Here is a 22,280-nt window from a genome sequence, read left to right on the forward strand (position 1 = left end):
GCTTTCAGTCAAGATCCATATATCAGCAATGATATCCCTAGTTCTACTTCCTCTTCTGAATCCAGCTTGAATTTCTGGCAATTCTCTGTTGATGTACTATTGCAACCATTTTTTAAATCATCAGCAAAATTTTACTTGCATGTGATATTAATAATATTGTTCGATAATTTCCACATTCTGCTGGGTCACCTTTCTTTGGAATGGATCTCTTCCGATTGGTTGTCCAGGTATCTTCTTTGCATAGATGAATGAACGCCTCCAGTGCTTCATCAGTTCGTTGAAATATTTCAGTTTGTATTCTGTCAATTCCTGGAGCCTAGATACCATTGGTTCTTGGTCATATGCTGCCTCTTGAAATGGTTGAACATCGATCATTTGTTTTGGGTACAGTGACTCTGTATTCCCTCCATCTTCTGATGCTTTCTTCATCATTCAATATTTTGTACATATAATCCTTCAATATAGCAAGCGGAGGCTTGAATTTTTTTCAGTTCTTTCAGCTAGCAAAATGCTAAGCATCTTCTCTTCCCTTTTGGTTTTTTAACTCCAGGTCTTTGTATATTTCATTAAAATACTTGACTTTGTCTTCTCGAGTTGCCCTTTGAGATTTTTTGTTCAGTTCTTTTACCTCCTCGTTTCTTCCATTTGCTTTAGCTTCTTTACACTCAAGAGCAAGTTTCGGAGTCTCTTTTGATATCCATTTTGGTCTTTTCTTCCTTTCGTAGCTTTTAATGACCTTTTGTTTTCTTCATGTATGATGTTTTTGATGTCATCCCACAACTGTCTGGTCTTCAGTCATTAGTGTCTAAATCATCAAATCTGTGCTTGAGATGGTCAGGTGGGATATATTCAAGGTCATATTTTGGCTCTGGTGGATTTGTTTTAATTTTCTTCAGCTTCAACCTGAGCTTGCATATAAGCAATTAATTGATGGTCTGTTCCACAGTTGGCACCTGGCCTTGTTTTGGATGATGATTTTGAGCTTTTCCACTGTCTCTTTCCATCAGTATAGTAAAACAAAACAAAACAAAACAAAAAACCCACTGCCACCAAGCCAATTCTAACTCTTTTTTCTCCCTCTGAGTAACTGGTGTGTTGCACTGCCAACCTTGTGGTTAGCAGTCCAGTGCTTACCCTACAGAGCCACCAGGACTCCAAGATGCATATGCTATATAAATAAAACAAATTATATAAATATTTTATATAAAAGTAGACATATTTATATATAAGTATAAATTATATGAGAAAAATAGTACATGTTTCAGAGTTTGTATATCAGAAAAGTTAAGAACACAGGATCTAGCTAGATCAGACTGCCTGAGGGAAATCTTGGCTCTGCTGTGGGGCCGTAAGCAATTTATTTAACATCTCTGTGTTTCAGCTTCTTTATCTGCAAATGGGAATAGCACTTTTCTCAAAGTCTTTAGGTTCCTGTGGATTTCGTCCTCACCAGATCTGGTAGTAGTAATAAGTATCTGCTGTGTAGGACTACTAGTGGGGAATAGGATCAGCATTGGACTATAAACCACAAAGTCGGCACTACAAACCCACCAGCTGTTCCTCAGAAAGCTTACACAGGGCCACTATGAGACAGAACTGACTCGACGGAACTTTACAACAACATGTATGGAGAGTTTCACTCCCATGATCTTACTAATTCTCATAATAGTCCTATAAAGTAGATTCTAGCCCCATTTTCCAGGTAAGAAAACTGAAGAGCTCAGAAGAGATTCTCCAACCTAACTATTCATCAATTGATATAGGTTTTGCTCAGATCAAAAGGCCCAGGATAGCTAATCAAGACTGTATTCCCCAGAAATGGAGTACAGGTGAAATGGCATCTTAAATTCTATTGGGCATTGTTCACTCAAGAATCTGTAACGGTGATCTGCCTTACCATTCTATACACAGGCAAAGTCAAAGAGAAGAGATAGGTTCTTAATTGTCCATAGGGTGTGTCCAAAGAAGGTCAGACTGTCTGAACCCTGGAAAAGTTACTTAGCTTCAGTTTTCTCATCCGTAAAATAAAATGATAGTACCCTTTCAAGGGGTTTGTTGTGAGGACACATTGAGTTACTAGTGTCAAGTTCTTAAAACAGTTGTGGTTGTTATTAAGTGCTGAGGTTTCTGAGGAGCAGCTGGTGGGTTTGAACAGCCAACCTTGAAATTCAAACTGGCCTTGAGGTGGAGCGTTTATCACCAGGGCTCCAAACTTAGAACAGTACCTCTCTCTAAAAGGGACTGGGGAGGTGGGAACATGCTTGAGTCGGCTCTCCAGTCACTAGTATCCATGAGAGAACTGTAGCCACCCTTCATTCTGCCTCAGACCTGGTCTGAACCCCGGGGGTTTCCTCCACGTCCCCACACCCCTTCCCTTTTCTGCCTCTATGCCAGGGACCTAATTCCTCAGAGAATAAACCAAAAGTAATGCCAACGGCAGAGCTCCTAGGGTTACCAGGGCTGCTCAGAAACCAGAAATAGCTTTATTTTATGCATTAAAGTCAACAACTGAGGAAAGTTTCCGTTCGGTGTGCGTGAGAGAAGGGAGGATTCTACCAGGGCCGGGCCGGGAATCTACAGCACGGCAGGGTTATCTGCTCTCTGCAAGCTTCTAAAAGCCACAGGACACAGCGCCATATCATGTCCCAAGGACAAATTGGAGTTGGGGGTGGGATGGCAGTTAAGTCACTGGGACCAGGCTCCCTAGAAGCGATCAGTCCTGGGTTGGAATTCCAACTTGTTTCTTCAGTCTGCGTTCTCGGGCGAGTCATGTGTCACCTAGAAGCCTCAGTTTCCCCACGTGTAAAATGGGCCTGACATGGCCTGTCTCCCCAGCGTGATGGGCGCAACAGCGTTAACTCGGGCATCACGCAGGGCACTACACCTGGGTGCGCGCAGGGGGTACCCGGGTGCAGGTGCGAAGGGGGGTGGGTGCCAGGGCACGGCCCCGGCAGTCGGGTTCGCAGTGCTTGCGTCATCACCGGGAGGGCGGGGCCAGGCTCGGGGGAGACGGCGGCTGGAGCTGCGCGGGCTCCCGGGGCCTGCTCCGCCGGCTCACCGCATCCCGGCTCTCCGCTTTCCTCCCCGCCGCGTCTCCACGCGAAGATGGCAACTGACGGGCTGCAAGAGAACGAGACGCTGGCGTCGCTGAAGAGCGAGGCCGAGAGCCTCAAGGGCAAGCTAGAGGAGGAGCGAGCCAAGCTGCACGATGTGGAGCGTGAGTGCGGGCCGGGCGGGCGGGGGCCGTGGGGAGGGGCGCAGCGGGCACAGCAGTCGCGGGCGCAGCAATCAGGCCGAGTAAACAAGGCAGGTTCTCTGGGACCGGGGCCGGGAGCAAGGCCCCTGCCACTGCCAGGAAGAGGGGCCCCCCCTAGTGCTCGCTGCGCCCAAGTGAAGCCCGGGTAGCGACCCCGAGAGCCCCCCGGCGCACGGATCCTGGCCCGCCTTCAGAGGCTGCGGGCACCCTGCAGGGCCCCACCCCGCCAGCTAGCCGAGGCCGGCCCGCCTCTGGGTGGCCCCGCCTGGTTGCTTAGGCTCCAGGCGGCTGTCCTCCCCACAGAGGGTCGTGGGAGCAGTTACTGTCTTCACCTGCTTGGAAGATGCCAACTGATCGCTCTCCTGCCCTTGTGAGCTGAGAGGGGTGAGGTGGCGAACTGTGTGTGGTGCCAAGCGCAGCGAGATCATGCGTGGCGAGGCCTAACATAAACTCCTGTTTTATTTTTTATTTTGTCTCCATCGTTGCTGTCTTTTCTCAGTTTTGCTTTTACAAGGAAACTAACTGATTTAAAGGTTATTATCCACTTTCCTCCTTGTAGGGAGGGTGTTGTATGGGGTGGGGAGAGAGTAGCACAGGAGCACGTCTAATCCATCCATTCGATTAGTTTAGGGCTAGGATAGATGCAGTGTGATTGGCATAAAAGGGCAAAAGCAATCCTAAGCAAACTTACGTTATTGATCACCACCATAATTCAGAACTGGCTCTGTGAGTTTTATGAGTGAGCAGTTAAATAGCCAGATTATATGATTCTTAGCTGGTTCAGCTTCCCTTTACTCTTGTCAGATGATTCCTCCTAAACAGTTTGGGCTGAGAGCCAACCTTGGGGAATTGGTCTTACCTGCTCACTTTTCAGCTCTGAGGGTGGCAGTTTTCCTTTGCACTGCTAGGCTTTCCCACTGTGCTGTTATACACATGTATACATTGTGCTCTAGCATTTCTATTTGGTAAACCAAATCAATTGATTGCCAAGTTTATTCTGGCTCATGGCAACCCTGTGTGTGTGAGTAGAGCTATATTTCGTAGGGTTTTCAATCACTGATTTTTCAGAAGTTGATTGCCAGTCCTTCCTTCTGAGTTGCCCCCTAGTAGACTCAAACCTCCGACCTTTCAGATATTATACAGATATTATACAGAACAGATATTGTTCTGTATAATATCTGTTCAATATCAGCCTTTAAATTCCACTTGGAAAAGCAAAATGGGATTCATGTTAGATTTCACATTTGATTCCTTTTAGAAGAATTATTTAATAGAAGCAGGTGAATCCAGACTGTGTTGTGCTCTAGGCTCCCTTTATCATTTTAAAATGTACCCAGGTATAATTAACCAGAAACCCCAAAGAAAGTACTTAAGCAAGTTAGGAGTTACTTTTCTTATCTAACAAGAGCAAGGGGTAATCAATTGCCAGGTTTGGTTCTACGGCCCAAAGTACCATCACGAACTCAGTCTCTTCCATCACCCTTACAGCACTGACATTTGCTTCTTTAGTTATAATACAATATCCACAGCTCCAAACATCACTCTTGTAGCCAAGACTGGAATGTGGGCACCAGCCTGTTTGCTCCTTCTTAATAGCAAAGCCTAAGTTTTCTCAGATACCCCAGCAGATTTCTGCTTGCTCTTCATTGGTCAAAAGTAGGTCACATGACAATTTCACAAGCGAGTCTGGGAAAGGAGGAACTGGGCTCGGTACATTCCCAAACAAATTGAGTTTCTGTTACCAGTGAAGAAGTGAAGAATGGACATTGGGAGGCGTGGGTCAGAGTTGACCACTCTCCCCCATTGCAGATTCCTCCACCGTACAGATGGTGACGACAGATGTTCCAAACTCAGTACCACTGAAGTTGATCATCTTAGTTTGCGCTTTAGAGATGAGAAAACAAGGACAGAGAGTTTTAAAGACTTGCTAAAGGACTCCAGTTAGTAAGCATGGGGCCAGGATTCCAACCCAGGTAGTTAGAGCTCCAGCCCAGACTTACTTCAGCCTTTACGCCAAACCCTTTGTACTTTATACAGAAGAGAATTCTAGAAACTCACTCAACAGTTTGCAGACTCCTGGGGATAATGTGAGAAAAACTGAATCTGGTTCACACCCCAAAGCAGCTGTTGTGTGCCGTCAGTCAGCTTGATTTCATCTCATGATGGTGGTGGTGGTTCTGTGCCATAGAGTCGGTTCCAACTCATAGCGACCCTGCATAGGGTTTCCGAGGCTATAAATCTTTATGGGAGCAGAAAGCCTCATCGTTCTTTCACGGAACCACTGGTGGTTTCGAACTGCTGTCCTTGAGCAGCCCAACTCGTAGCCACTATGCTACCAGAGTACCTTATTCCAACTCACAGTGATTCTCTAAAGTAAAATTGCTTATAAGGTTTTCTAGACTGTAATCTTTGCAGGAAGACCTGGGCCAGTGCAGAGCACGAGGCTGCTCATCAAAAGGTCAACCTGCAGCCAGCCTGTGACAAAGATTTAGCAGATTGGTTGTGGTAGGTATGTGCCGTGGAATCGGTTCTGACTCACAGTGACCCTGTACAAGGTTTCCAAGGTTATAAATCTTTATGGGAGCAGAAAGTCTCAGGTTTCTCCCATGGAACAGCTGGTAGTTTCGAACTGTAGACCTCGAGGTTGACAGGGTGATGTGACTCATAACCACTATGCTACCAGAGCTCCATAAACATTACAAGTGTGGAAACCCTATGAAGCAGTTCTACTCTCTTCAGTAAGGTCACTATGAGTCAGAATGGATTCAACAGCTCTGGGTGTGTAACTGCTGATCCTTGAGTTTGCAGCCAAGCACTTAACTGTTGTGCCACCAGAACTCCTTCCCCAAAGCAGAAACCCTTATGCTTTCCTGGATCTCTCATAGCAACTGGCGTATGGTGAATTCTTAGTTTGTGGATCTGTTTCTGACCCACTCGAACCTATTTCTTACCCAGTTGAGATTACCAACTCCTGCCTATTCCATGTTACAAGCAGACTTTCCGTTTTTGCAGTTGGAGGACAGTTTCCTGTGAAGTGGGAATGCACTGTGGGTTAACATGCTGGACTGCAAAGTCAGTTTGAACGGCAAGGTCTGTGGTTCAAGCTCACCAGCCACTCCTCAGTAACCCTGTACAGGGTTGCTATGGGTCAGAACTGACTCGATGGCACTTAACAACAATATGTGAGATTTATAGTTCCCAGTTAGGGTACATGGCTGGACACCGTGATTATTAATTCCCCCAGGACAACATATATAAAATACCCATACATTTTTTTGCCTTTTGGTCCTGTAGTCCTGGTCTTATGTGGGGAGACCTTTTTAGGCCATAAGCTAGGATGACCAACTCACCAGGTTTGCCTGGGACTTTCTTGGTTTTAAAATAGAAAGTCCTAAATCCTGGGGAACCCTTCACTTGATCACCCTGCTGTTACCTCTGGCTTGTCTACATTCCTGCCTTAAAAAAAGTTAACACAAGATTGCCGAGCATAAGCTTTCAGCAAACAAATAACGAACTCTTCCTGATTTGAGACCCTCAGCCCTTCAGTGCCATTCCTCTGAGCTTCAGGCCAAGGTCTAGTCTGTTGGCTCCTCATCCCCAAGTTGACCCTTGTCCAACTGTAAATACAGGAAGTGGCTTACACGGATTGACTAATGGGAAACCAATCCGTCGCTAAAGACCCAGGCCCTTTTCTCCCAAACCCATTGCCATCGATTCTCAGTCATCATGACTCTGAAGGATAGAGTAGAACTACCCACAGGGTTCCGATGGAAGCAGACTGCCACATCTTTCTCCCACAGAGAGGCAGGTGAGTTCAAACTGTCTATCTTTTGGTTCATAGCCAAGCACTGAACAACTGCACCACCAGGCCTCCCCTTTTCTCTCAGGAAAATAGCTCCATTCTCTTCCCAGGCTTCCTACTTCTTCCTAGATATTTCACTTTATCTCCTCTGCTTATCTTCTACCATAGGTGAATACTCCCTAGCCTGACCTTAAAGCATTTTAGAATTATGAGGTTACAGCTGATACTTGTTTTCTGTTGTTGCTATAAGGAGGAGCCCTGGCAGGGTGATGGGCTAAGCATTTGACTGTTAACTGCAAGATCAGCAGTTTAAACCTACCAGCTGCTCCATGGGAGAAAGATGAGATCTACAGTCTAAGAAACCCTATAGAGTAGTTCCAATTTATTTTATAGGGATGTTGTAAGTCAGATAGCAGTGGAGATATTGTTGCTCTACAAATAATCATTAATTTAGTGGCTTAAAGCAACACAAATATATTCTTTTACATATCTGAAGGTCAAAAGTCTAAAATGGGTTGGTTGGAATGAGTTCCTTCCAGAGGCTCTAGGGAAATCAGTTTTCGGAAGGACACCTGCATTCCCTGGCTGGTAGCCTCTCACTGCTTTGACCTCTGCATCCTGGTGGAGCACTGTAGGGCAAGTACTAGGCCGCTAACCGATAGGCCAGCTGTTCAAACCCACCCTCTGTTCCTTGGAAACCCTATACAAGATCATTTTGAATCGGAACCAACTCCACAGCAATTAACAACAAAGGAGGCTGCCTGCATTCCTTGGCTGGTGGCCCCTCATTCTCTGACTCCATAATCGTATCTTCTCCAACTCTGTCCCTCCTACTTCTTTCTGATAAGAGTCCTTGTCATTATACTGCATAATCCAGGATACTGTTCCCATCTCAAAATCGTTAACTCTCTTTGCCCAGTCCCTTTTGCCATGAAAGACAACATATTCACAGGTTTATGGGATTCGGATATGGGACATCTTGTTGGTAGTGGCAGTCTGGTTGGCTCTGACTTGTGGCGACCGTGTCTAACAGAACAAAGTGTTACTCAGTCCAGTCCTGTGCCATCGTGGTGACCATTGGTGTGTTTGAGTGTCTTGGTGTGGCCACTCTGTCACTCCAGCCCACTGGAAGCTGCCTTCATTCTCACCGCCCTATGACTTTGCCACCTTTGAAGGGCCATTTGTCATCCTATCACTAAGTTCTACAGACTGGAGGGGTTACTTGCTTCAGCCTGGGTCTTCAGGCATACAAAGTGTTTTTCTCCATACATGATGAGGTAGTTGAAAAGGTTGGATGGTGGGGCAGGGGTAGACAAGGTATTTCTTTAATGTTATGTAGCTACTGTATGGTAGAATAAGGAGCCCTTGTAACACAGTGGCTAAGCGCTCAGCTGCTAACTGAAAGTTTGATTGTCACTTTGTAGGAGAAAAATATGGCAATCAAAAAAGATAATAGCCCTGGAAAGTTCTACTCTGTCCCATAGAGTTGCTATAGGGTTGTTAGTAATAAGAATCCATTCAACGGCAATGGGTGTATAAGGTACGATAGGTTAATGTGCTGGACCACAAAGTCGGTTTAGACTACAAGGTTGGCAATTCAAGTTCACCAGCTGCTCCTTGGAAACCTTATACTGCGTTGCGATGGGTAGGAACCGACCTGGTGGCACTTGACAACAACAACAACAACAAGGAGTGGAAGCTGGGTCAGCCCCTAGTACAATTCTTCCCCTAACCTCACAAGACTCTTCTTAGAAAGTTGATATCTACATTAAAAAGAAACAAATAAATTCATGTGTGTATGTATGAAATGGGTTTACTTACTATTTAGTAAAAAAAAAAATGCTACATGAATATATAAGACAATCTCATTAGGTTTAAAAATGTAAGCTTATAGATACATTCAATTTCTGGAAAGATGCACAAAAACTAGTCATCTCTAGAGAGTGGAATGAAGAAGTGGAGAGGGAAGCAAGGTCCTTTTCCTGTTACACCATGTACACATCAGTTATTGTTGTGTGTCAAGTCCATTCTGACTCAAAGGACAGAGTACAACTGCCTCATAGGCTTTCCAAGGCTGGAAATCTTTACAGAAACAGACTGCCTCCCACAAACACATCTGTCACCCACAGAGCAGCTGGTGGGTTCAAACTGCTAACCTTTCAGTTAACAGCTGAGCTCTAAAACACGGCATCACCAGAGCTCCTATTTGTTGTTGTTGTTAAATGTCATCAAGTCTGTTCGACTCATAGCGACCCTGTATACGGTTTCCAAAGAGATGCTGGTGCGTTTGAACTATCAGCCATGTAGTTCGCAGTCCAGTGCTGATCCTAAAATTAACAAAACTAAAAATGAGAACTGGAATGGGAGTCAAGATCAAGAAACCAAGAATGAGTGAGTGGGGAAACAGTTAAGCTTTAGAGTCTTTCACATAAAAATTAAACTGAGGGACACCATGGAAGGCAGGCTGAAAGCAGACAGAGCTGGAAGGACAGTGTTTCAGCCTCCTGGGTTGTGTGGCAGTATCGGCCAGGTTCCCAGCTTCTTTGAGGCAGTTTCTCATATTGTTTGGGATCAAAACAATTCAGAAATATTATTTAACATCTTTAGGTACAAATCCAATAAATTTGGGTAAATCACGGGATTTATCATCAGATGCTATTGACTTTTCTATCTATTGCAAATATAATAAAGAAGTCCTTATTTTCGAACACTTTATGGCTTTCAGCCCTGAACTATTCTGGTTTTATGGTTAAGGGAGAAATCTAGGAAACCCAAACGTCTAGATTGGTCTGAAACAAATACCACTGTTGACTTTTTCCAGTTTCAAGAATAGTATGCTGTCTGTACACTGAAGGGAGTAGAAGTTAGCTTCTCCTGCAGGCTAATCTTCCCTGGCAGCTCTTCCGGATGCCGCCTCAGCCAGCTTTTCTGAAAGCAAAGCTTCCTTTCAGTGCTTTTCCCTTCTTTGACTCTGCTTTCATCGTTGCACATGAGCTAGCTGTTTCATGTTTTAAAAATAATAATAATTAGCTCATGTTCACTGTAGAAAACCTGGAAATTGACAAAAACATGGCACCAAATCATCTCTAACTCCACACGCAGAAATAGCCAGTTTTAACATTTTGATATATTTCATAGCTTGTGTTTCTATGTTTGTGTATATATTTGTAAGCAGACTGGAAATCGTACTAGACAGAGTTTGATCCTACGTTTTTACATTTAACACAGTGGTTTGAATAGCTCCCTGTGTTTTTTACAATAGCTCCCTTTAAAATGCCATGACTGTATTTATAACTACATACATTCCGTCTTTAAGCCTGTAGCATAATATAACCCTTGCAACTTTTAATTAAGGAATTCAGGCTAGAATTTTCTGTGGCTAGTGTATGGTTTTTAAGATCATTCCAAAAGTCCTGGCAAACACACATGAAGTAATGAGATTATGAATGTCCTCCTTCCATACAAGTGTTTAGGCATTTTGCATACATCCCACTCTTCTACCTTGGGGAAAAATCAGACAGAATGAGTGTTTTTATACATTAGTTCTGGATCATTTTTCCTCCTTAATTTTTGTAATCTTCTACCAAATGTTGTTAAGAGCCGTTGAGTTGGTTCCAACTAATAGCGACCCTCTGTAGGGTTTCCAAGTAGCTGCTGGTGGGTTTGAGCTGCCAATCTTTTCGTTAGCAGTCCAGAGTACCACACCAGAACTCCATCATCAAAACACTATATGTTAGTGCGAAATTTAGAAAGCATTTCAAGATCACTTCAAAATATGTTTCTTCTAGTTGAGATAGCTCATTTGTCTCTGATCCTGTCTTGATTTAATTCTTCTGTATTTATAATCAATCTCAAAATGCTCAGAATTCCCAGGTGTTACAGATAGTTCATGCGAGGCTGCTACTCAAAGGTTGGAATCCACCCAAAGGCACCTCAAAACAAAGGCCTGGTGACCCACTTACAGACTGTTGGCAAGTGAAAACTTTGGAGGGCAGGCTTGCAGCGTATACCCTATGGTTGGTTGATGATGCTTGGAGGGAATTATAACCATGGCAATGAAATGATACACGATTGGGTGAATGTAAAGCTAATGTTCTCCCATGTAAACTATCATATAATTCACATATAATTAAAAAAAAAAAAAAAAGGAATTTTTCCATTAAAAAAAAACCTCTCTGGAATAGGGTTCTGCTTAACACACAAGTAGTTGGCATGAATCAAAATCAACTCAACAGCAATTAGAAACAACTTTACCTGCACTTCAGACTCACAAAAAGATCACTTACTACCTTTTTTTCCAACCAGCTCCTTTTTAAAATTAGGCATCCCCAGTTCTCCCCTTCTCTGGCCTACCCCCTGTGTCTAAGGCTTGTCAGAGCTGTCTCCACCTCATGACCCATCTCCACCCTTAATAGGTATACCCCACCTCCGGGGAAGTTTGTGGAAATTCAAACTTCCTTGCACCACCCTGGAAATTCAGATCCCCTTGGTCTGGAGTCAGAGCCTAGACTATTCAGCAGGTCTAGCTTCGTGGGACCAAGCTGAGTAAAGAGGCCACCAAGGCTGTTTCTACCTGCTGGACATGGAGTAAAAGCACCTGGCTGAACAGCTTCTAGGGTGTTCCAGGCATATCTTGGCAGGACTGTTGGGAAATGGGGTACAGCACAAGAGAGCCATGCTTTCTGGAAAACCTCATTGGTTTCCTTGTTGCTGCATTGTCTCCATGAACGATCCTCCACCCTGCAGCCAGAGGTACTTTACAAAAAAGCAAATCTGGCCATATCACTGCTGTGATGAAACCCCACCAGCAGGTTCCAGTATCATGGGTTAAATCCAGAGCTCCATTGTGTAGTGTCCAGTGCCTTGACTTTGTCTGTGCCTCCCCTTCACACTCCCAGCAAAGCATTTGTAAACCGAAAACCCACTGTCATCGAGTGGATTCTGACCCATAGCGATCCTAGAGAGCACAGTAAAGTGCTCCCTGGAGTTTCTGAGGCTGTAAACCTTTACAGAAGCAGACTGCCACATCCCTTCTCCATGGGTCATATGGTGGGTTCAAACCACTGAACTTAGAAGCCCAATGCTTAACTCATCACACCACCATGGTTCCTTCAAATCATTTCTAGTTCCCCTAAAAGCATTTACTCCTTTCATACCTCTGGGCCTTTGCTTTTGCTGTTCCCTGCAGTGCCCACCTAGAACCCATGTCATCTAACTCACTCTTACTTATCCTTTAGACTGAGCCCAAATAATCATCCAAGAAGCCTAATGCCCCATCCTCCAGGACAGGAGCCCCCTGTGTCCCTGTGGCTGACTTGTCCACTCACACGTAGACAGAGGCATCCTTGAAGGCTCTGTCTCCTCTGTCAACTCTGAACCCCAGGAGAACAGCAACAGACTCTCATATATCTGGCTCGTGTCTGAGCCTCACACAGCCTGGGCTGGAATACACTAGGAGAAGACTTGAGAGCTGTCTTTAAATGGTTTAAGGATTTGTGCGTAGTCAGGAACAGGCCAAATCTAAGTCACTCTGGAGACAGAATAGGGCCAATGAGAAGGAAGAAGCTCCCTGGGTCAGGAGCTATGTCTGAAACCACTCGTGCATCCCCACGTGTACCCTGATAAACAGATGATGTGCTTGGCAGGTGAAGCAGTGATGATAGCATGGTTTAGCAGAAACAGTGGCACAGTAATTGAACATTCATGCACTTTACAATTTAGCTAATATTTATACAGTGTGAGTTGTCACAAATACTTTTAACCTATTCCCACTTTGTTCTTTCATCACAAAGAACCAGAGTAACTAAAAGGAACTAGGACTTCTGGGATAAGTGACTGGTTGCAGGGCCAGGGCAGGGAAGAACAAGATGAACAAGAAATACTCAGAGAACAACGAGGACCTGTTTGAAAGTCAGAGGCGTCTGCATGATGAGACTCCCACTGGGCAAACCTGGGATAATTTGAGCATCAAAATAAATTATAATTGTGGTTGCAGTTGGTAAGTGCCATCAAGTTAGATCTGACTCATAGTAACCCTGTATAAGGTTTCTGAGGAGAACTTGGTGGGTTTGAAATGCCAGCCTTGCAATTACCAATCCAGTGCCTGTCCTATAGCACCATACCATGATCCCAAATGATAATAGTAAAGGATTATATAAGTTGCTGAATATAAAGTCCATATAAATATAAATAAATGGAAAGAAAAGGAAAAGTTATAATGAACAAAACTCCAAAGCAGAGAACGAAAGCAAAGAGGCTCAAATGTTATCTTGATCCATTAAACTGCTACTGAGAATTACTATACTTGATTGAAATTTAGGAAATACAAACATGTCATTTAGGCTTTCCCTAAACATTGATTAGACACTTGCTATGTGCCAAGCTGGAGGGATAATTGTGAATACTTGTCACATGTCTCCTTTATGCCAGGCTTGAATCATCCTCCCTGAAGCCCCTTGAAGGAAGTTAGGCAGTGAGAAGGTAGGTGACTGGTTCAAGGTCACATAGCTGGTATGTGGCTGAGCTTTTATCCAAAGTGCTTAACTCTGGGGCTCTGCTCCAGTTATGCTTCTAAAAAAGGAAGACGCCAGACAGGACCCCGTCTGTCCTCATCCTTACCTTCAAGTGCAATTTCTCAGCAGGTTACCGTATAGTCTAGCAAAGTCTTATCATAAAACTAGCTGGTTGTGGTCATATCTTTTCTTTTCTTTTTTTTTAAAAAAAAGGAAAAAATGTTATCTCCTGGAGAGCTGGTCCTCCAAAAGCAAAAGAGAAACCACAGCTGCCCTTAGCCAAGTTCCTGCAAATAATATGGAGAACATAGTCTGGCCATTACCACATTTTTATTTTCCTGGCTGGTATGTTCTAAACTCTTGAGTGCTTTAATTGAGTGGCAGTTAGATTTTGGCCTAGAGAAGCAGGATGGAGTGGGTTGGGAGTGACTCTGTCTGTGGGAAGGGAAAATGCAGTGAGAAAAAAATAATTAGTAGTTGGGATATATTCAAATATACATTATGTAAGGAGGGCCCTATTTTGGTTGAATGAGTCATTTTTTTTCTCATTTAGAGAAACTTTAGAAAACTGTGGTTAGGTTGGCAGAAGCAGTGATAATGTGGATAATATTGAGGTGAGTCTTCAAAGTAAAATCGGAGTCAACTGTGGTCACAACTCTGAGCTGGTATATGTTGTTTTTGTTAGGTACTGTAGAGTCAGCTTCAACTCATAAGGACCTTGTACACAACAGAACGAAACATTGCTTGTGTCAACCTCACAACTGCTGTTGTGCTTAAGTCCATCGCTGCTGCCACTGTACCAATCCACCTCTTTGGGGGTCTTCCTCTGTTTTCACCAGTCCCTCCACACTACCAAGCATAATGTCTTCTCCAAGGACTGGTCCCTAAAGCATCAGAGACAAAGTCTCATCATCCTGGCTTCTAAGGAGCATTCTGTTTGTCTTCTTCCAAAACAGATTTGTTTGCTCTTCAGGAAGTCCATGTCACTTCAAATATTCTTCTCCAACACCTTAACTCAAATGCATCAATTCTTCTTTTACGGTCTTCTACGGCCTCTTTGGCCAACTTTCACAACATATATAAGGCTGTTGAAAATACCATGACTTGGATCAGTTGTACCTTAAAAGGCCTATGAGAATTCAGAAAAAAATCACCTTTTTTTTTTTTAAAACTTCATTTGTATATAAAGAAGAGGGAGAGACCTCAATTGTTCTCTAATGAACAAAAACCACATTACTTACTGCAAGATCAGGGGTCCCCAGACCTTTTCTTAAAGGGCAAGAGAGTAAATACTTTAGACTTTGTGGACTATCTAGTCTCAGTTTCAACTACTCAAATCAGGTTATAGCAGGAAACAGCCAAAGACAGACTGTGAATGAATGAGTGTGGCTGTGTTCCAATAAAACTTTATTTACAAAAATAGGCAGAAGACTGTATTTGGCCCATAGGCGGGAATTTGTCAACCACTGGGCCAAAATTTTTGAAAAGTTTGAAAGAAAAGGCCCTTGAATTGCACAGAAGTTCTCAGGGCATTGAGACAGTTGGATGAAGAAGCCTGGTCAGTTACTTCTGCAAGTACCTGGGGGCTTCGTTCCATTCTGAGCAAAAATATTAATGTGCAAAGAGAAAAACAAATAAACCATAAATCTAGAGTTCTAGATATGTTTGGTAAGTTTTGGAAAAGAATGTATTGATAAAGGAAAAAAAAGTTTTTCCCCCCAATAAATAATGCAATGTTTTAGCAGAAGCAATAGTACAATAATAGAAATTCAGGCGTTTCATAGGTGTTGTTTCATAGGTATTGCTTGCAGTTTGGGTTTTCACAAAGACTTTTAATCTGTTCCCACTTCTACTTTTTCATCACATCACATGGAAGGTGAAGCAGCAAAAAGGAGCCAGGACAGGAAAGGAACAAGATGAATCTGGAATAAGAAGTGGTCAGTGAAGCATGGGAACCTGTCCAAAGGTCACAGGAGCCTGCATGATGCGGGCTCCCACTGGACAAACCTGGGACAATTTTTCTTTTTGTCAAGTTTTTATTGTGAATTATGTGTTAGTTTACAAGGGAGAACATTTTCTTTACATTTATACTATTGTATTTTGTTTCATTGCGATGATTACAATCCCCTGCATGCATCATCAAGCAACCAAAGGGTACACCCTACATGCCTGCCCTCCCAGCCGCCAGCACACAGCCCCTCTCCTTCCCTGAATCTAGAGTCCCCAGCCGCTCCTCCCCACATCATCTTCTTTGCCTCAACCTCTGGTGTCACTGCCTCCTCAGACAGGGTCAAACCTGGGACAGTTTAAACACCAAAACTAATGGTAATAGTAAGGATTACAGTTCGTCCCAGTTTATGATGGAGTTCCATTCCAATGCCTCTTTTTCAAAAAATGGTTCCAACGTAAGTCAAATACCTCTTTTAAAAAAATGGTTTTTGTTATTATTGCCTCTGTTATCAGTACCTTGATGCATCCAGTCTTTGGACATCTGCAAGTGAATTTCTGAGAAAGATGACATCAGCAAATTACATACTACAAAATTGTATGTAGTACATGTTACTAATGATAACATGTACAAAATTTAAAAAGCAGGTAAGCACATTTCATCATAAATCAAATCCATCATACGTTGGGGACTACCTGTGTATAAACTATTGAATAAAGTCCATAAGATTATAAATGATTGAGTGAATGGGGAGAAGGGAAAACTTCTCCTTATATTGTTGTTGTTGTCAGGTGCCATCGAGTCAGAACCGACTCATAGCGACCCCATGCACAGCAGAACGAAACAATGTCCGATCCTGGGCCAACCTCACTACCGCCGCCACACTTGACACCATCAATGATGTCACCTGGCTGATCCATCTCGTTGGGGGTCTTCCTCTTTTTCTCTGACCCTCCACCTTACCCAGCATGGCATCCTTCTCCAGCGACTGTTCTCTCCAGACAATGTGTCCAAAGTATGAGAGACGAAGCTTAGCCATCTTGGCCTCCAAGGAGCACTCTGGTTGCACTTCTTCCAAAACAGATCTATTGGTTCTTTTGGCAGTCCATGGCACTTTCAGTATTCTCCTCCAACACCACAACTCAAAGGCATCAATTCTTCTACGATCTTCCTTATTCACTGTCCAGCTTTCGCATCCATATGAGGTTATTGAAAATACCATGGCTTGGGTCAGGCGCACCTTAGTCCTCAAGCAGACATCTCCTTATATTAGAAAAACAATGAATGCATGCAGAAGGAAAAATGGAATTAGTAAAACCACTACCTACCAACCATCTCTGGCATTGCCAAGTCTAGATCTTGTGTTCAGACTTTCAGGATATTGCATTAGTCTCTACTAAAAGTTTTTCAGTAAACTCCCTGGTGTACTGTTAGCTGACAGCTATGTGATGGTTCATTTGTCTTTTCTTCCCTGCAGCGTGGATGTAGGGTACCTACTGCATCCCTGCCCTATGTTAGGCACTGGGGTGGGGGTGTGGATTAGTGAGCCACAATGTTCTTACAGTTCCTTATAAAGTTACTTTTTCTTGTAATTAGAAAGTGCTAGGTAAAATAGATGGTTATATGAATTTGTGTCACCAAGTAACCTCTTTAAGCCTCAGTTTCCACATCTATTAAATGGAGATGACAGTCTCACACTCTTTGCCTGCCCTGCCTTACTCGCTTCACAAAGCTGTGGTCCTCAAACAGGAAAATTCTACATAACGCTTTATAAATATGAGGCAATGGTATAAACAGTTAATTAATATGCTTGACTGCTAACTGGGCGAGGTTTGAGCATACCGAGGGACACCTTGGAAGAAAGGCCTGGTGATACAATTTTTTTTTAAATTGAAAACACTAAGGACCGCTGTTCTACTCTGACACACACGGGATCACCATACATTGCGGTCAACTCAGTGGTAATATGGAAGTGCTTTGAAGAAATGCGGACCTTAAACACAGAGTGAATGACAATATTGTGTCTGTCCTGAGCAGATCTTAGAAGAAAGAATGCCAAAAGGACATAATCATAAAGAATAGGCGCATCAGACTGTGTATGGGGCTGCCTCCATGTAACAGTATCTACTATACCGACAGGTAGCTCAAAACCTGACCCTTGGTAGCAGGAGTGATAGTGGTCATTGTCTTTCCAGTGCACCAGGTGGCAGAGCGAGTGGAGGCCCTGGGGCAATTTGTCATGAAGACGAGAAGAACCCTCAAAGGCCACGGGAACAAAGTCCTGTGCATGGACTGGTGCAAAGACAAGAGGAGGATCGTGAGCTCATCCCAGGTAGGTCACACCTGTTAGGAAAGAGGCAAGCAGGTTTCTGATGTCAGCGCTAAGGTGTAAGTAAGAGTCCTTTTCAAAAAGTGCTTTTCTGATCTGATCTTGCTTATTCTCCAAAGGGCAAGATTAGTTTAAAAATTCTCCTGCATACTCTGGAACTTCACTAATTTGGGTAAATTTAGAATTGGTAATAGTTGAAACTTGGTAGACTATACATGATTTCTTTGATGAACCTTCAAATTAATTTCAAATTATTTGTAAGTGAGACCATTTTGAAAATAGTAGGAGTGTTGTTTCATTTTCTTTATCCTGCCAAATTAAGGGCATAAGTGATTGAAATGTCATTGTTGGCTTTTGAGCATAGCAATTTTTATATCTTAAAGAATAACAACTTTAAGTGCATTTCTTGTAAAGTATAATATTTTAAAATTCATTTTATATAGTTTACATAGTTTATTTTATATCTCACGTATTAGTTATCCATTGCTGTGTAACATATTAACCCAAAACTTAAAAGAACAAGCATTGGTTATCCAGGAGTGACTTAGCTGGTTGGTTCTGGCTCAAGGTCTGTTGAAGATGCAGCCAAAATGTTGGTCAGGGCTACAGGCACTGAAGGTTTGACTGGGACTAGAAGATATGCTTCCAAGATGGCGCACTCACATGGCTGTTTCTGAAGGCCTCAATTCCTTGCCATGTGGGTCTTCTAATAAGTCTACTCAAGACATGGTAGCTGGCCTCCCCAGGCAAGTGATCCAAGAGGAGGCATACTGTATGGCTTTTATGACCTAACCTTGGAAGTGGTATTCCATCCCTTCTGCCATATTCCATTGATCACATAGATAATCTGATCTAGATAATAGGACCACACAAGAGTGGGTATACCATAATTCACCAGCACCAACTTATCAGCATTCATTGTCCAGCTCTCTTGCATATGAGGTGATTGAAAATACCATGGCTGGGGTCAAGCACGCTTTAGTCCTCAAAGTGACATCTTTGTTTTTAACACTTTAAAGAGGTCCTTTGCAGCCAATTTTCCCATTGCAATATGCCATTTGACTTCTTGACTGCTGCTTTCTTGGGTGTTGATTGTGAATACTAGTAAAATGAAATCCTTGACAACTTCAGTAATTTCTCTATTTATCATGATGTTGCTTATTGGTCCATTATGAGGAGTTTTATTTTCTTTATGTTGAGGTATAATCCATAGTATAAACTGTAGTCTTTGATCTTCATCAGCAAATGCTTCAAGGCCTCTTCACTTTCAGCAAGTTAGGTTATGTCCTGCAGATGATTTGCAGATTAGACAACCTTGCATTGATCTCCTGTACTGCCTGCCCACAAATCTAGCATGTTGAACTGCATTTTCATATTACTTTATGTTCATAAGAAATGTACCATTTCTATATTTATCACATTAAAAAAACTGTAGAAAAGAGAACAAGGATTCTTTTTTACTCCCAGCACTTTGTCACAGTCATTGTTAGTATTTTAAAGCATTTCCTTCTAGTCCTGTTTTCCAATTTTTTAAATGTACATTTTTACAAAATAGTTATAAAGGTATGCATGTTGCTTCCTGGAACTTTGACCTTTTCAATCCTTACAGAATATCATAGATGGTGGATTTTCTATCCCTAGGACACTTCTCTGATTAGCAAGGGAGAGAGAGAAAGACTTCAGTACTTATGATACTCTCTACCCCTCCATCTCTATTTCGTGCCTTCAGGAAGAAAGAGACAGTAAGAAAGGTGGATGTTGGGGAAGGAGGTTGGAAAACAGCAGGAAGGGTCTGGAACAGACTTTGAGGGACTCCTCCCTTCAAAGGCAGGAAAAGAATCAGCCTAACCAAGTGGGTCTAGGGTTTAGGGGTAGAGGTGCATTCCCTCCAGGTATGTCGGTTTCTAGCATATACATCTGCTCTCATGGAAGGAACCATATTTAGTTTTATGAAACTAATTTTAGCCTGTTGGTTCCTTTTCTCATTACGTGCCTTTTTAAGATCTGCCCTCTCTGAGCATGAGCAGCAAAGGCCAGTGTGCTAAAGGAAGTCAGTTCATTGTTCATCCGCTCCACATCAGGGACATTTACTGAGAGCTACTGGTGGTCAGAACCTGGATGCTCAGAGAGCTCTCACACCACGTCTGAGCAAGTGGCTGCCTTGTAGGGATCAGGGCTCTTGTGGATTTATCTCTGATACGTATGTATTACAAATAGATGACATTATAGTTCATTAGTCCCTTCACCTCCCCCCCTCCCCTGGGCATGATCACAATGAATGGCTGGTTGTCTGTGACATCACATGTTATTTGTTTGCTGATCAGCTTTCCTCAGGGGACTCCCACAGTAACAATGGGGCTCACAGGTTCCTTGCAATGTAGGTGTAAATGTTCAGAGTGGGAAACTGTGATGTTTATGAAAGTTAAGACTCATCTTAGGCCCACACAGCTCCATGTCACCACTGTCCATGACCAGAAACATGGAGCAAAGAATGGGAGAGTCCTTCACCAGTGCTGCAGGAAAAGTGGATTCTTCCGTGAGCACAGTAGAGATGGAGTGGGGAGAACAGAAAAAAGACACCATTTCAGATTTATCTTATAGTTGTTATACATTCAGTTGGGTCCACCAAAAAGATACGTTGAAGACCTCACCCTCAGTACTTGAGAACAAGACCTTGTTTAGAAATAGACCTGTCTTTTTCATAGACTTGGGACACCAAGGTCAATTGGCATAATATAGTCCACAGAGACACTGATCTACATCCAACTTTGTTCAGTAGTGGGTGGGCTCTCAAAAGCTCATAAATAGCCATCAAAGGTGCATCTACTGGTCTCTCCCTCTCCAGAGGAAAGAAAAGTGATGAAAATTGAAGACACATGGAAACAGTCCAGTGAACTATGGACCACACAAACATCAGTCTCTATAACGCTGAGACCAAAAGAAGTAGCTGGTACCCAGCTCCACTACCAACTGCTATAAACGGGATCACATTTTTAGAGGACCTTAGCTATCCAGATACTTACTCTGGCTTTCCACTTCATATTACTAGCTGAGCACTGCTTTTCTGAGTAATCAGTGGGAAATTAGTAATTTCTGTAATGATTATTACAAATTAGTATCTACAAATTAGTAATAATCTGTAGGAAATTAGTAACGTCTTTTTTTTCTTTTTCCCTTTCAGGATGGGAAGGTGATTGTGTGGGACTCCTTCACTACTAACAAGGTAAGGTGTTTTTCTAGGCCATAGCAAATCATCTCAGAGTTGGTGGTTCAAACTCACCCAGTAGCCATAGGAAAGACAAACTTGATGAACTGTTTCCATCAAGATTACAACCAAGAGACTCTGGAGCAGTTCTTCTTTGTAACACATGGAGTCACCAACTCCTCAGCAACTAACAACAATAGCAACAATTGGTCCAACTATCCAGCCTCCTTCTGCTTCCCCTCCAGTTCCTTGTCAGTGGTCACCCTGTCTCGAGGAGAACCATCTAGTGATGCTTGGATAGCTCAGCCAGTTCATCGTAACACGTGTTGCTCTTGTGGCCTGAGAACAACATGTAGAACAACCATTCCATTGCTTTCTAGTCACTTCTAACTCATAGAGACCCTATAGCACAGAGTAGAGTTACCCCATAGGGTTTCCACGGTCAAACTGCCACATGTTTCTCCCATGGAGGACCAACATAAATGATGCTGATACTGAAACAAGAATGAGCATAGTGTGACAAAGATGTCGGATTCACACGTGCAACCAGATTGATTGTTTTTCTTCTGAGTGATGAGAAAGCTACGAAAATTCTCAATTTTCTATCCCCTCTCTTGACCACACTCCATAGCAATGTGGAGTTGAGTAAATGGTGGGTAGGGAAGATGAAGATGCAGTGGGATTGAACTGAACTATCCTCATGTGGCGCTGTGGGTTAATGCGCTGGACTGCAAAGTCAGTTTGAACTGCAAGGTTAGTGGTTTAAGCTCACCAGTCATTCCTCGGAAACCCCATAGAGGGTCGCTATGAGTTGGAACCAACTCGACAGCACTTAACAACAACAACATCTGGTTATAAAAGGAGATCTGGCATCGTAGTGGGTTATAAGTTGGGCTGTTAACCACAAGGTCAGCAGTTCGACTCTACCGGCTGCTCCACAGGAGAAAGATAAGGCTTTCTGCTCCCGTAAAGATTTACAGCCTCAGAAACACTGTACAGGGTTACTGTGAGTCGTAATCGACTCCAACATATTTAACCACCGCCATGCAAGGTCGGTGGTTCAAACTTACCAGCCACTCCTTGGAAACCCTGTATAAGGACACTATAGGTCAGAACCAACTCGACCCTTAACAACAAGATGATATCTGTTCTATAGTCCTGGTGTGGTACTATAGGAGAAGCACTGAACTTCTAACTGCAAGGCCTGTGGTTCAAACCCACCAGCCAT

The 22,280-nt window shown here is 43.2% G+C and overlaps 1 protein-coding gene across 1 annotated transcript in view; it reads left to right on the forward strand.

Annotated features, from left to right (window-relative positions):
- The first annotated feature begins 3,004 nt into the window (after positions 1 to 3,004).
- GNB5 (guanine nucleotide binding protein (G protein), beta 5) overlaps positions 3,005 to 22,280 on the forward strand; it is a 50,172-nt gene continuing 30,896 nt past the window's right edge. Inside the window, exons 1-3 of the mRNA XM_006831862.1 lie at positions 3,005 to 3,217; positions 17,714 to 17,850; positions 21,029 to 21,070. Coding sequence (XP_006831925.1) covers positions 3,106 to 3,217; positions 17,714 to 17,850; positions 21,029 to 21,070 — 291 coding nt within the window. The 5' untranslated portion in view covers positions 3,005 to 3,105. The remainder of the gene's footprint in view (positions 3,218 to 17,713; positions 17,851 to 21,028; positions 21,071 to 22,280) is intronic.

This window comes from Chrysochloris asiatica, unplaced genomic scaffold (assembly GCF_000296735.1).
Source record: "Chrysochloris asiatica unplaced genomic scaffold, ChrAsi1.0 scaffold00004, whole genome shotgun sequence".
NCBI lineage: Eukaryota > Metazoa > Chordata > Mammalia > Afrosoricida > Chrysochloridae > Chrysochloris > Chrysochloris asiatica.